The 16,869-nt window shown below is 41.4% G+C and overlaps 1 protein-coding gene across 1 annotated transcript in view; it reads right to left on the reverse strand.

Annotated features, from left to right (window-relative positions):
• Positions 1–16,869, reverse strand: part of eipr1 (EARP complex and GARP complex interacting protein 1) — a 57,423-nt gene that overhangs the window by 19,183 nt on the left and 21,371 nt on the right. The window contains exons 5-6 of the mRNA XM_042389440.1: positions 12,421–12,520; positions 2,584–2,720 (exon numbers count right to left, since the gene is read on the reverse strand). Coding sequence (XP_042245374.1) covers positions 2,584–2,720; positions 12,421–12,520 — 237 coding nt within the window. The remainder of the gene's footprint in view (positions 1–2,583; positions 2,721–12,420; positions 12,521–16,869) is intronic.

Consider the following 16,869-nt stretch of genomic DNA (forward strand, 5'->3'; position numbering starts at 1 on the left):
CTTCAATGACTTTTGAGGCTTAAATCAGGAATTTATTCCTCATATAAACATTAATATTCTCCCTATCCATATAAAAGTATCATCTGTGTTATAAATGTACTTCATAATCATTAATGTCAGCCCTGTTGACACCTTGATGTTTATATTTTGCTCAATTAAAAAGCTATTTTAACAAGCAGCAGCCACCAAATGTGCTAGTCAGTAAAAACACATAGTGTGCACCCAAATATTGTTCAAACCCACAGATCTTTCTTTCAAATTCTAGTGGAGGTCCCAAAGTTTCCAAGGATACTGAATATGACCGGCAGAATTTTGCGAAAATATGTCTATAATGATATATGATCAAATACAATGAATATTTCTATTTGATGACGTTTGACTATTTCAGCTGCAACAAGCTGATACAGAATATATGATATATATATATATGTGAATATATGTGAACATGTGATACGGTCAGACAGTGTGGAATAAGATGACTTTTCCAGCTTTAGGTGGAAAATTTGACGTTTTGTAAAAAGTAACGGCATGCTGCTCCCTCTACTGGCTGCAGCTGTCCCCTCCAATAATAATAGTGTGTTTTCACATATCAGAGATGAGACTGTGGTCTCTGCTAACAAGCCCTGTGCTGCCGCCCCCTCCTTCCCCTTGTGCCGACGGCCAAATCAGCACTGTTGCATCTTTCAAAATACACAGCGGGAGGAGAACGGCCAAAACGGAGCGTGCAGGAACTCTTTAATTTGTTATGGGGCTGACGGGGAGTGATATCAATGATTCAACCATCTTATCTGGGCCTGTGATACGCATCTTGTAAATATATTCTCTCCCTTCCCGTCTCTCTCTCTCTCCTTCACCCGTCACCTCTCTCAATCTCTTCGGCACTTTGCTGTTATCATGGCGATCGATAGCGAGGTGATTATTATTCCTCTGGCAGAGCCCACACGTACACGTGTGCTGACCTCACTCATCACGTACCTCGCAAAACACAGGGAGCGCAAACAAAAAGCACACACACACACACAAATAGAGGTTGGAAGGTGCGTTGCTGATAACCTGCAGTTACAAGGTTAACGTGTGGTAGTACACATGCTCCATGTCAAGCAGGAGCATTAGTGTTCCGCCGCCTCGCACTTTATCATGCGCCGGAGAGAGACGCGTGCACTCCATTGGATTCATGAACAACCACAGGACTGCAAACAAAATGTGTCATAACAAGACAAGAGGAAATTCACAGAGATTCCCTCTCTGCCGCTCAGTCCGCTGTCACCGCCGCTGTCTCTGCTCCTCCACAGAGAACACTCTGCCTCCCATCACTGCTCTCACACACACACACACACACACACACACACACACACACACACACACACACACACACACACACTCCTGGATGCTCATTTCACACGTGAACACAAAACGTGGAATGTGGATCAAAATTGTATTTTGGAACACAAAAGTGCAGTTGCAGGCTTTTTCTGCTCTTTTTTCCTTGTGTTCATTCTTGCTACTTAGCACCAGCAAAACATTTCAGAACGTGAATGTGAGTGTTGATAACAGTATTCTTAGAGAAAGAGGAAGTGTGGCAGTTAATGTTTTCTTTCTTTTTTTTTTTTTCAAGGAGTTCAGGATATGACTTGATTGCAATACTGTGGATTATCATTTGTTGACACCTGACTTTAAGAAATGATACCTCACATTCATAACGAGCATGCATGATGCAACAGGTGCAGCAGCCCCTCACAACATTTTAAATCATTCATCAATTGATGTACTCCTAAAAAATGCAAAAGTCATTCAGTCGGTACCAAAACAGTATTGAGTAGCGATACCCAGCTCTAAGAAGATCTGATTAAATACCACTGAATGGATAACACAATATTGAAATAACATGTAAACAAAGGTGCTTTGGATTAAATGAATAAAGAGTTTTTTTTACATTTGAAACACAGTGCAGCACATGTGCGGTGCTGATGTGGATTAGGGGGGAAAAGTGGCAAAACTCATCTGTAATATTTTCATTCAGCATGATGAGTCAAATTAAAGGCACATTTGTGTGTACTGCGCTGAAATATCTTGTAATGACATGTAAACACACGCTGGAATTGCTAAGCTATGAGAGTTGAACTAACATGGCTCTTACATGACTCACTACTGTCAGATTTAAACGCAGGCTGTTGGAAAACATCAGACTGGTTTAAAGTCAGGTGTGTGTGTGGAAAATTGCCATGTTAAAAAAAGTATCTTAATACTGAGTGGCAAAGCTTACAGACAACATGCCTCATGTTCAATCCTCAATGTGACCAAAGCACTGCGTCAAAACTCTTCTTCTTGGCACTGGATTAATGGCAACCAGCGTTATTCAGCATATAATAGTAAATGTTTTATCAACGGTGGGGTTTTTAAAATTTTTTTTGGAAAATGATAAATTCAGTAAAATAGGAGGAGAGGTCTTCATGACATAAAAAAGCCTTTTAAAGTATCAATACAAGGATTTGCAGAAAGGGCTCAGAATACAGAAAAAGTACATGCGTGCAGAATGTACTGGAATAATGTATTTTCAGACCTGTCATAGTGAGTAAAGCTCACCTCATGGTGCGAAGGTCCCAGCCTCTGATGGCTGTGTCGTTGGCTGTGGCGAGCTGGCTGCAGTTATGGTGTGGGCTCCACTTGCCGGAGGTGAACTTGAGCTGACCTTTGCCCTCCAGGGTGGCGGTGCTGGAGACCTGCAGAGAGCGGCAACATACCTCATTACCATCTCTGAGCAGGGACATCAATTTCATGCAAATATCTGTGATAGGTTCAGCCGGTACAGTGCATTCAATCAGCATAATGAGGCATTATTAAAAGTAATTTTCTCTGCAGGCCACGCACTCAAAACTACGATCGTTCAGTATGACTCTGTACTAATATTTTGGGCATTATTGGCTAACTGCTTGCACATTTACACCAAATCTTCAGCTTGTACACCGTCTGCCAAACAACAAATGGCAGACAAAAAGTTAACGACAACGTGGCGACCATCAGGTTAATAATCAGACTATGCTATGTAGAAAGATGAGGCCGCCATTCTTAATCCTACCTACTAAATTCTGATTGGTTGATTGTTTCTCCAACTAGTGGAAACAGCCTGAGATGTAGGCAGCCACTCAGAGGTATGGAAGCCAGATAGTTAGCAGCTAAAGCTAAAGCCTATATTTAGCCAGCTTTATTTTATGACATTTTTCTCAGGACTTGGTTGACACCAAAACAGAGCTAAAACGAGAGTAAGTATTGGATTCACATTCCAAATGAATGCTAATGTTGCTCTGTGTCTGCTGGATGTGTAAATAAGCAACTGTTTGCTAGCTTGTTTGCCATATCAAGGTGATAATATGTTATTATTGTGTTTTTAGCTTGTTACACTGCCCCCTAGTGGCTAAAATATCAGTAAGTGCAGCTTTAAATTACCTGTTAAGCTTGAAAGTATTGCAGTGATGGGACTGAACAATAAAGTGAAATTAGATTCCACGTCTTTCCAAAAGTTACCATCACCAGGAGCGTTAATAATCTGCATTGCTCCTGTAGCTTTAAATACAAACTGGCAATGAAGGCATCTCTTCATAATTTGTTCCACTCTCTCTTGCCTGTAGCATGCTCCTACATATGGATTAGTATGTGAGAAATGCTCACGTGCTAATGGGCATTGAAATGAGAACAACTACTCATACTCCTTGTGTAGTGGGAGGTCGCAGCTTGCGCCCGTCTCCTCTGTAACCTGCTGCTCAGTCAGCAGACCCTGCCGACCCCTGTCTCTCCTTGATCCCATGGTGGGGATCTATCCACTAGATCGCTCAGTTACTTATGGATCAACTGGTGAGTCGAACATGAGCCCTCGGAGCTTTTAATACCGATGAGTGTTGAAAGCCGGATCGAACAAGCCTTTCTAGGCTGTTTGAAACTCATTTAAATGTATTGTAGTGTCTCAGGGTTTTCAACAGAAAAACATTTAACTGACAAAATGTCACTGGATCCAAAAATAAGAGCAGTTCAGCTGAAAGGCAGTCAGGTTAAATTGTAACATTTACGGCCTTTCAAACAACACGACATGATTGTCATTGAATATTTATCAAATCTGCTAGTATATTTTACAGGGCAACAATGAAGGCCAAATTAATAAAAGTCAAACACACTTTAAGGACTTTGAATTATAATGCGTATCACTTCATCAGGCTACTTTAAAAATGGAATCCAATTAATTCTGCAGGCTGGCTTTGGAAATGATTATCTTTCCCTTAAACTATGATGCATCTAACAATTGTAAAAAGCAGCATCACACTGCTCCATTTTTCTCTGCCCTCTGACCATCTGTGGATTTTTATCCTCATCTTTTTCCTTCTCCCATTTCTCTCTTTCTCTCTCTCTCTCTCTCTCTCTTTCTCTCTCTCCCCATCTCTGCTTGTTGGAGCAAGGATCATCGATCGCCCCGTCACTGCACAGCTCCCTGGTACACTCATTATTTCAGCTAGAGAGGACAGAGGGAGAGCAAACACGAGACAGAGAGAGAGAGAGAGAGGCCGACAGAGCAGGAGGGAGGGAGGAAGACTGAGAAAGAAAAGCAGACGGGATAAAAGAGAACAAAGAGGTTGAAGAAGAGAAGAAAGGAAAGGAGCCCAAAGAAAGGAACCGGTGAAAGGTGGCAGAGGAGGAGGGGGCAGATAAAAATCGGACATGGAGCGAAAAGTAGGGCTTCCGTTGTGGCCTTGATATAAAATTCCAGGACTTTTCCATGAATTTTCATGGCGAAATCAGAGTGGCTCCATTAAATATAAATATTCTTGCATCTTGGTTTATCAAAGTGGTAATTTACAAGATATGTTATGTTAAACTGGAGTTATTGAGCATACGAATCATGAGCAAAACAGATATGCTGCAACGTGTTACATTAAAGGCACAATGAAATGGCAGTAAGAGCATCTTTACTGTGTGTTCAGACAGAACATGAATTTCAAGATGGCACGACTGCATACAAAATCAATGGAAAGACGCAATTAGGCGTGAATTCGCCCAGGGCGGCGCACGGTGACGCAAAATGTGTACACGTGAGTAGAAAATGTTTCAACCTTAAAAAATTCTGGGGCTTTATGAATGTCCTTAAATGTACAGAGAGGAGAGGAAAAATTAGAGACTGGAGAGAAATAACTGAAAAGAACTGGAGCTTCTGGTGAGGATGTGAAGTAATGTCAACAGTCAACTGCCCTAACCCTAACATTAACACTATAGTGACCTATAACCCTAACCCCTAACCCCTGACCCTAACCCTTACACATGTTACGCAATACATGTTCTAAAATCAAAGTTCATATATGTACTGGCTTTTTTCAGAGCTTTCGACCCAGTCTCACAGCTGTCAGTGAGTAGAATGGAATTTCCGGGTTTCTGGAGCTATTTTAATATGTGAAATGCATGTCTGAAGGAGTATACCGACCCTTTCAGTCTAAAGATCTCAAAGATGATATTCCAGTATTGGCCAGGGATGATTAAATTTTTATCTTTGATGGATATATTTTTTAATCCAGCAGGTCTGTATAAAGTACGTAGGTCACTATGTGAACAATGATGCTAACATTGGCCACAATGTCAGAGTGAAAAAATGTGCAATATGAGAAGAATTTGACCAAATCATTCAGGGATTTTATTTGATTGAGTAAAAAATGACAGTATTGGTTGTTTTGTTAAAACACCAGCCATATGTAAATTTACAGTTTACCTGCGAAGGACCTTTTGTAGCCAAGCAAAGTCACTCAAAAAGCAAAGGCAGGTGTAGCATAACACTGTTATAGTGTCAGTTAGGGGAGAGTTCAGGGTGGATATATGAGTCAACATAGTGTGAGTTAAACACACGAGGCCACTGTTCATTTCCCATTTCCAGTAAATGACGGTTTCGTTTAACCATGACCGTGATCTTTCTCTACCTTAACCCAGACATTTTTGAGCCTTAAAGGTAGAGTCAGTCATTCTGGAGAAAGATTGTTGATATTTGAACTAAACATCCGAACAAATACACTCCTCCCTTCATGCTCCTTCAGAAGCTCCATCCTCCAAACTCATGAACGCACATTTCCAAGGTAACGACCAAAAGACAAATATGGTAGAATCCAGAGCAATGTGTCAGCTGTAGAGTCACTTCTGTTCCTCTCACACATTATCATGAGCAGAAAAAAAAATTTGTCTCATGTGAGCACAACAGTCCATCCACACTCTCCACCTCTCTGCAGCCTCCTCACTTCTCACTCGACCTGCGTTCAGCGTCTCTGTCCACAGAAGCAGCCGTCTGTCAGCTGCAGCTCCTGGAGAGCTGAGAGGACAGCGGCCGCACAAACTACCTTCACCAGGCTGACTGACAGCACAGATTTACTGAACCAAAATAGTTTGCATGTCGTCTACAATGGAGGAAATCACTGGTACAGTTAATAAGTTGAAAACACACATACAGCAGGATATTTATGTAATTTAAACAGCTGCCTGCTCAGATTACACTTCACTAAACGCGACAGAAACAGACTCAGAGTGTAAAAAAACACAAGAGGCCTCTGTGAGACTGTCTGGGATTCAGTGTGGATTGATACATTTAATAAAACAGAAGCGTATCTGTTCTGTGAGAAAACACCTTCTATGTGAATTGACCACTGCCTCTCTCTCTCTCCAGTTCACCAGTCACTTTGTTTGTTTCCCATTTACAGAGCCAGGGCTGTGTATGAACACAGAGAGGACAGCTAGCAGACCGTGAGGAGACATTCGCTGAATTTCACAAAAAGTACATTGGATTAGAATCGCTGATTTTACCTTTAACCACATCTTAACCCTTGCTGTGTCTTGGAAGCCACTGACAAACAGTGTCATCCTGCCATTAGGGGCATCAGATAAGAAAATGCTCACATAGCAATGACCAACTACCTATTTTTTTTTTTTTTAAATTTAAATTGAGTTTGAAAGACTTGTTTCACATCACTAATCCAGCTACTACAACTCACAAGCGAATGAGATCCAGTACAGTTTTATATAATGAGAAGTGTGAGCTCGTCTCCCAAAACCATATTTGATTGGATAAATCTATGTATACAGTCCTTTTTTGGACATACACAACAAACACGGAAAGAAAGGATATATTTCGTCTTTAATATTTTTCTAAATTTTTCCACTTGAAACAAGCTGTCTAACATCCTCTGCTATCTTTCTGCAAAGTGACTCATTTGCCATATTTGCTGATATTCCCTTATTTCTTTTTATCAAGTTCACCTGACAGAATAAAAACTCTATGATCAGTGAGAAACCTGGAGTAGGACTCTCCTCTGCAGATACTCTAGTGGTGCAACAGCAAAGCCTAAGATTCGTGCATCCCAGGTTCCCAGCTTTATTAGTGCACTAACCAAATTAAGGGCCCTAACAAGGCAGCACACACAACACTAGGGGACGCATTCATTTAGGACGCAAGCGGCACTAATGCAAAGCTATCTGTCAAATCGCCATGCATTTATGCTTCCTCCAGACTCCGGAAGACAGAGTGTGTGTGTGTGTGTGTGTGTGCGTGTGTGTGTGTTTGTGTACGTGTGTGTGAGCAGATGTGCAGGACAAGGTGTGTGGGTGTGCAGTGAGCCAGCGGAGATGTTCTCACTCGATCCCACCAGCGATTCTAATTGATGAGCCATGCATATGCACATGCAGACGCGCACACGCACACGCACGCACACACACAAATCTTCTAACAATGCACATTGGTACGCTTATGCTCATGATCCTCTCTTATATATGCATACACACACTCACACAAACACACACACACACTAATCTAGGCCAGGTCCTTGAGAGAGAGACACACATCCATGCTGCAGCTGGACACGGCTTTAGATGAACACATCACCCTCTGACAGATAGAGGGAACGGGAGAGAGGAGAGTGGGATGGAAGGAGGGAGGAGGGACGGAGGTAAGGAGATTAGCATTCTCATCAGCACTGGAGGAATTTGTCTTGGCTGCCAAGCTCTTTCTCCTCTTTTTCATTCCCTTTCTCCTCATCAAGCCCACTCTCTTTCCTCATCCATATCTCCCCCTCTTTCTCTCTCCTAACCTCCATCTTTCCAATCAGCCGGGCCCTCCATCGCTCCTTCTTTCTCTGTCCTCCCTTTCTCATTAAACTACTTCCCCCTATTACTTTCCACCTCTCCTCTTCTCCCTCGATACAGGAGTTAATAGCTGTGTTGTCCAATGTCGGCGGATGCCTCTGGTCTTACTCGACCTCACACACACACACACACACACACACGTACGCACGCACACACACAAACAACCAGATACTGAATTGATCACAAGAAGTACAAATCCATGTATAATAGTTACAGGTGCTGAGATTTATACTGTAGGAAAATATAAATCCACTAATGTTTATTTATCAGATTTTCTTATTTATTTTAGGTCATGTGGTGTACGTACGCGGCAGGCTGACATATCCTATTGTAAATACTGCAGTGTGGTAGGCCGTGTTCCACGCCAACTGAAGAATGTGATGTTTGTGTTTCATTCCTTCAAAACGTGTTCAAACTGAACTAAAAGTGAATTTTAGAGGCATGTTAAGCAAATGCAAAGACGTGACTCAACGTTACATTTGCTGTGGGGCGGTGCGAGAGCGCACTAGTGGCAAATAAACACAGATTGCTAAACAGATTACTAAATAAATTTACCAGTGCAAACCAAGTGAGATGAGTATTAGCTTTGGGTTCAGCCATTCCTCTCTACTTTGTCTATACGGACTTTACGTTCATGCTGATTCATTTATGTTGACGTTATTAAATCAGACCGCCTGGTGAGTTGAATTTACAGATTTTGCTTTATTTGAGAATTTACAGGATGTTGTTTTTTTTGCTCTAAATTTAACAAACATATGAAGTTTAGCGTAAGTTCAAGCAGAAAGACTACTCATTCATTCTCACTCCTCTCTCTCTCTCTCTTTCTTCTCCTGCTTCCACCAGCTGATTAGGGGGCGTTAAACCAATCAGACTTTGCCGCGATCTCTATCAGCCAATCACGTCTTGGCTGTCAAACTTGAAATCTGTTCCTCTCTCTGTTGCTGTCAGCTGTCATTTCAGTGCGATTTGTTGCGACCCTCCTCCACCCCCCCCCCCCCCCCCCCCGGTTCACCTCCGGTTTCATCATTTCAGCGCCGAGGTCTGAGCTCACCAGAGGCCCGCTCCTCTTCTCATCATCCAGATCTCACCGTTCTCTTTATCCATCACTTCCACCAGTGTCTAGACTCTACTCACGGCTTCACTACCACCTTTAAAACAAATACAATGACATCACAATGAGATAATTGTTCACGCTAATGAAGTCTCTGCTGATTGGTCTTATAATGTCAGTGCTTCCTGCTTTCACACTGTGGTAGTTATTTCACTTAGAGCATAGCCAGAGTTAGGACAAGTGTTGCCTTTTGCACTCCTTGCACTTTCTTTTGGTGCACTGTGTTTCAATTTTCCTTATTGAGGATTTGTTTAACCAATCAGGAAATATCTGCATAACATAATTACATACAGTGTACACTTCCAGTCCCCACGTATGTGAAGGAATGCAGAAACAAACAAAAAAAAACAACAACAAAGGTAAATTCCAGTGTACGAAGAGGCAAGACTTGAGTCCAGACTTCCAGAATGAGTTTTCTCCCTCCAAAATATCAACCTCAGCATGAACATGACAGTACAGTTACGCTATGTGTAAACATGGTTGTAAAATGTATGAATAATGAAAATGTGCATCCCTTTAAGGGGATCTTAAATATGCACAGTATAAAGTATATAGGTAGCCCGGAGGATAAAGTCTATGCATGTAATAAAACAAGAAATACACTTGAGCAGAGTTACAAAACTTTATAGGCAACCAACTTTAATTTGCCAACAGAGCTGGAAAGTGTCAACACGGAGGGAACAACGCTGGCTTGAAGCTAATATTCATGAAGGCACAGTAGGGACAAATGTTGGTGTGAGGCCATGCAACATGAAGCAACATTCATGACTCCTCAGCCATCCTGGAACATGACCAACTTCTCTTCAATGCAATATTTACAACGCGTCTCCTCCGACTGCCAGATAAACTAATTATTACCCTGATATGTACCGTGTGTTAGGCTGCTTCATCTGGCGGACAACTGTAATCACTACACCTCCTGAAAAAAACGGGGGGGGAAAGTTAAACGCCCCCGCATGCCCTTGAGTGATGTGAATGTGAATTAAGAAGAATAATCAATAATCAATTAATCGAGTACATTCCCCGCAGACGTACATTGACAGAGCCAGAGATTGAGAGAGAGCGGGGGCGAGTGTGTGCATGCATTTATCCAAATTCTGACCAGTGATTTTTCAAACGTCCAGATTACTGAGTGATCAAATGAACACACGTGCAGGCACACACACACACACACACATGCACATCTCTTAAGTGTGTGACCTGGCTGCCCTTTATGCGAGTCCCTCAACGAGTGCATGAATTACTAATGACTCATCTATATTCTTCATCGCTCGTGGCTTCTAATGGAACAACACACACACACACACAGCTACTCTATTACTTCTTCCTCACACACATGTACACCTGACACACACCATTATCTTGAGTCTTTAAATACGTAATGGGCATTTTAATTGCAAAGCCGGTGGGTTGGAGACAGGGAATTTACAGTGAAGAGCCTCTTCACCTTGCATTAGGAAGGACACAACTACAAGTGAACTGACCAAAAGTACTTACACACACCAGTTACATAGTGATTCGTTTATTTTTAGTTTATTAAAAGCCATTATTGTGGAATTTTGCGGGGTTAGGGATAGGACAGAGCTGAGCAGAAATGTCTTGAATGAGTTCATCTCCCTTCCAAATATGTGGCAACAGTTTAGAGAAACTCTTTCAACATGTAATGCACAAAGACAGCTCCATAAAAAAAGCTTTTTTCAGTTTGGAGTGGAAGAAGTAGACTGGTCTGCACAGAGCCCTGACCTCAACCCCATCAAACACCTTTGGGAGGAGCTGGAACGCCAACTGAGAGAGAGACCGCTTATCACTCAGCATCAGTGCTGGCAGATTCCAAAATCTAGTGGAAAGCATCCTAGATGGGTGGAGGCTGTTACTGCATATAAAAGCCCTTTTCCACCAAACACTTCCAGGAACTCTGGAACCACTGGAATTAACTGGGAACTAAAAAAAAAGTCCCTTTTGCACAATCCCATTTTCAATTCCGCCACACGTGAAGGAGCTGAAGATTAAGCAAAGTCATTTGATGATGGATTAAGAAATGACGGCGTTCGAAACGCAATTTTCACACGTGTGGAAACAAGACAGGGTCGCACCGTCTTCTGAGTGTTTTATTACTTTACCAAATGAAGAATATTTCTCTCCTTCGCTGGCTTTGTTCTCTAATTGCCGTTCCCTCTCTCTCATTCACTCACTATATCTCTCGACCTCTAGGCTTGTTGGGAGACACACGGACTGTCTCCCTCTCTTTATCTTTTTTTAAACTACTCAGGAACCTGACAGCAAAACTTTGTTTTTCACATTAATAAACATTAATAATTAATCCACCCCACGTCATAATATTGATACTAGAGCCACTCAAATACTTCTTTATCCTGTGAATGAAGCTGTACACGGGTCTGTGTTTGACCGTTGAACAACATGCCTTGCAAACTGTGCTCCAATAGTCCCTCAGCAGTTGGAAAGCACTACGCTCAGAGCAGGGACTATTTCTGGCACTAGCAACTACCAAACAGGAACTAAACTTAGTCCCTGGTTCCTCTGGTCAAAAAGCAGGTTTAGTTCCTGAGTTCCTTAAAAGGTTCTTGGTCCCCTGAGACACACTAATCACAGAATAATAATGCCCACACCTTTGCAATGAGATGTTCCACTAACCCATATGGATGATTGTTGAACATCCACAGATGTATGTGGACTCACACATACGTAGCACAGCACAGTTTCTGTACGCTTCATGTGAAACACAATGTGTGACACTGCACCAGCACTATTTCAGTGAACTGTGAAAACAGATACAGTGAGTGACTTCTCTTACTTATTAAACAAGACTATCACTATCACAGAGGGAGAGATTGAAGAGAATAATATTAAAGTGGCCACAACTTAGAAACCTGCCCAGATACTGTGTGAGTATTCGTCTGTGTGTGTGTGCGTGTGTGTGTGTTTGTGTGTGTGTTTGTGTGTGTGAGAGACAGAATGAATAGTGGACACTCTGCTGTTGTCGCAGAGAGAGGATGTGTGCGTCTGATAACACCAAGACGATATGGTGGTTATCAAATAATGAGTTAGCTATTGTGTGATATGGTGTGCGTGTCTGTATATGTACTGTGGTTTACAGTGTGTGTGTGTGTATACGTGTGTGTATGTGTGTGTCTTACCGTGGCCTGTGTGGAGCTCTCCTGCAGGTCCCAGAGTAGTGCGTGGTTATCGGCCAATGAAATCACATGCTTGCCATCCCCCATGGGCTCCCAGAGCACGCTGTAAATACACAAAGACACACACATAAAACCACAGAGTCACAGTCAATTAGAATACTTTTGTTGGTCAAACATGTGTACAGAAAGTTACAACAGTATTACACGTTATAAAAGTATCACATTTGTTAGGTTTGCATACTGATTGCCTGCTAGAGCAGTCCTGTGTTGATGAAGTACTTGGATGGAATAAAGCTGGTGATGTATTATGTTTGGACTGATCATACGTATTGTGAATGAGAAAAACTGACAAACCACAACAAGCAACATCTTCAAAAATAAGATTTGTGTTATTCTATATTTTTCTTATTTTCAACAGATCCATGAAAAAAACCAACAATGGTCTAGTCTGTCTGCATACCTTCTGACTTCCCTACTCTGACTTTAGCATTCAAACCCACTGGTTCCTACTGAAGGCAAAAATCTTTCAAAACTGATCAGAAATACAGTAAATAGTTTCATTTTGAAGGCTCAGTGAGGTTTTTTTGATTCAAATACTTGTTAGGGACTATTTTCAGTTGTAAATGAATATACATTTCATCAGTATGTAGTGCATGTGTGATTGACTCAAAATAACCCATGTTGTGTTCACCTACCAACACCTCTAAAGCTCACTCATTAACAGAATGTATCCTGTTTGTTTAACCTGTACATAAACAGACGAAAACTCTTCCATTCTTTATGCTAAGCTAGGCTGCCTATACCCTGACTAACACATTGGATGTCGTTGGTTTAATCCATAAACAAACATTCATTTTAAGATTTTACGGAAAGTTATATGCTAGAACTTTTTCCTGGCGGACAACAGCTGGGAATAGTGACTGTATCCAGTTTTGTTGTTGTGTCTGTACAGAAACCAACACCAAAAATCTGTGGCCCACCCCCGAGACGATGCACAGAAGTAGTCAAAGATTTTCCGATATTTCTCAGTTTTTTTCCCCACATCCTTTGAAATCTCTAGTTTGATCAAATTCAAACCCCTTTTTATTGATAACTACAACATATAGAATGCCTTAGCGTTACGGGCTTCTATCAGAGGTTGCCTTGAACAGGTTTAATCTGCACAAACTGGGCTGTAGTAGCTGATCATTAACGGCCTGAGGAAGTGACAATCGCATACAACTGAGTTCTGCATGGATAGCACAGAATACTTATTGGCAAATCCAGCACCCCAATTCTGTCAATCTAGTGTTCAAACACAGCAGTGGGATAGAGTTGCCTCGCTGGTGTTAAAGGAGTGGTAGCTTTTACTGCATACTTAGCTTTGATTCCTCCCTGCATACTACTTTCTGCAGAGTATTGATTCCTCACTACATGCTTCTTGGACTTTTCATTCTCTACTGCGCTTTACTTAAAGTATGTATTCTGTGCACGAGCCTTAGGGACCTAACCAGACCTGACACACTGGAGCCCAAAATGTTGCTTTATAATTCCCTCGGTGTTGATTGGATCACTTGTATGGTTTTGTTGTTTGTTCTTCTTAGTTAGGAAGGGTTTAACAGAGAAATAAAGGCAGAGACACGACTACATAGTGTAAGAAAGAGGACACAACCCAAGTGAGAAAGCAGTGCTTTTAACTCGGGAGTCCTGTCGACTTTAAAAGCAATATGTCAGTACAGTCAGAGACCCGGCAATAAGCTAAACATAACCTTGGCCTGGAAAAGCTGCTATATGCTTGTTAAGGTTTTGATTCAGTGTGACTTTTCTGCACGGGAGAAAAAAAAAAAATCTGTGTCTAATCTGGGTTAAAGGATGTAAAATGTCACAGAGGTGCAGACGTGGTCTGGCTGAAGGTTTGGATGTCTTGAGTCTGTCAGAGCTTTAAAGCCTCTGTCATTAGAGGTTTACGAAATGATGCCATTTATTTAAAGAGTTCATCAATTAGACAACTCCATTTTCTTGGACTCATTTGTCAACTTGAAGCGGCAGCAACAATGCCAGTGCTTGAGAGAGAGCGTGTGTTATAGAAAGTGAGTGTGTTCGCCGGAGATAAAAGAAATGACAGGGGAAGGGAGGGAAGACAAAGTTAAAGTTTGCTTTTGGATTTAATCCCAGTTTCAAATATGCATAGTCCTATTAGAAAAGGTGGAGCGGGGGAGAGGGAGATGGAGAAGGAGAGGGAGGGGAGCGAGCGAGGGAATGTGGCAGGGAGGCAGGGGAGGAGGTGAGGAGCTGTGTTTATAAGGGCTGTAAATTCCTGGCTGCTGAGAGACAGCTTTTACTGCCCTCCTGAGGAGCAGAAAGTCATGGACTTGGGATGTACAGAAACATGCACACACACAGACACACACTAACTGCTTGTTGTCACTTAGGAGGACACTGTATTAACTTAAATTAAACCTTAAAGATAGCTTCTTTATTTCCTGTCTTAGTACAATCCTCACAAGCCATAAGCGACAGAGTTATTGGTCAGTGTAATAATTTCTCCTTTCAACTTATAGATGAGAGACCTCCATTTGTGCTAAGATGCATTCAAGTTCAGCTGAAGCTAATATGCAAACAGATGAAGTAGGTATCTTCATCCTTAAATATACCTACAAACAAATACCAGGACCAATTTGAGGGAAATACTGTATGTAATTGCAATTTTTTGAAATATTTTCAGTAAAATAAACCAAAAAACAATATTTGTAACAACCTTAGCCTATGCTTTAGACATTATATTAGTGGTATCCTGTACATAAACCTGCAATACCTGATTTTTTGCCACTTGAGCGCTGTGGAGACTAGCTGTAAACATACTGACAGATCATCACCTTGTTAAGTTGTAACGGCAAACTCGTTAGCAAACAATATTCACTCTCTTTTAGCTCTGTTTTTGTCTCCACCAACTCCTGAGGGAAATATCTGTCTCTTAGCTTTTAAATAGCCCACTATGTTCCCCTGCTAGTCGCAACGTCAGCTGATGAGGACTGAGAGAGGGAAACAAAATAGTGCAAAACAATTAGCTGAAGGACAGTTAAAGGAAGGGGAGGGGGTTAGGGTTAGGTTTCACATTACACATTTCATCCATTGTTAATATAAAAAATATTGATTAGAGCAGCTTTAAAGTTACTCACATCTTACAATGTTTTAATATCTGACTCATGACCCCTAATAATACAGTTGACAGATCTGCACTGTAACTGCTTCAGCTAGCGTTAGCTTCACAGACTGACAGAACAAGCTAACCTGACACCTGAAGGTCCCAACTGATTTTTAAGGTAATAAAAATTAAAAACAATACAATTCTTTTCTTCTGAGAATAATATGATGCGACCAGCTAATGGTAGATCATTTATCTAGAGAAAGACTTCATCCTCTGTCATGCCATCATCTGTGGCCAAGAGTAAATAGTACAGATAACAACATTGAGCATATTAACCAGACAACAGCCAAGAAAAACATTTTTTTTTAGTTTCAACAACTCAAAATGAACATAAATTAGCTGTAGCTGAGTAAATTCCCCAACAACAGCTCTCACTTTAGCTGTCAAACTCGCTGATTAATTTTACCACCTTTAAGCTTGTTAAGACATTGTTAATAACTTGAGTTTGAGCCAAATTAAAATAATGGCTCTAAGAATATGATAACTGTATTGCACTCTCCCAAATCACGATTTCTATTTTAAATTTAAATTTGAAAAACACTTTTTCAGCCCATCCTTGAAATATAACCACGACATACCTACCACCAACACTGAGCTGGAAATCAAGTCTTAGCCCTAAAGTGTAATGCTTTACCTTTATAGTACAAGCTTTTTGTTGAGACCCAATAATGTGAACATATTTATGTACCCACAATGTGATTAAGAACAGGAACACACACACACACAAAGCTTGGTGGGGTACCTCAATGCAGCTCACAGACCTTATAGATGGAGACTGCAGCATGTCTCTTTCTTTCACACACACACATTCCCAAACATCAGCACACCATAGGACCAATTAAAATATACTCCCACTTTAGGGTTTACACGCCGTATGCTTCCCTATAGTATCAATTAATTCATGCAATAGATGGGAGAGAGAGGCAGAGACAGTAAGTTGTACAGTATCTCATATTGCCTTGCCTCTCTTATTAGAGAATATAAGTTATGTGCCTTTGACCTTGAGCTCTGCAACAAGCTGGCACACTGGCTACTGGAATGGTATGTAAATACTGTCTGGGAGAGCTATGGAGGTTTTACAGCCCCATATATCTAAGTCTGGGACAGAATGCACTTCTCTCTCTCTCTTTGTCTCTCTCTATGTCTCTGGCTCATCAGATTGTTCCCCCGCTTTGCTGTGCTTTGCATCCATATGAGTTTAATTCCAGCCCCTCATATACAGAGCCAACACAAACACAGTGTGTGTATGTGTGTGTCTTGAGATT

This window comes from Thunnus maccoyii, chromosome 16 (genome assembly GCF_910596095.1).
Source record: "Thunnus maccoyii chromosome 16, fThuMac1.1, whole genome shotgun sequence".
In the NCBI taxonomy this organism is placed as follows: Eukaryota; Metazoa; Chordata; class Actinopteri; order Scombriformes; family Scombridae; genus Thunnus; species Thunnus maccoyii.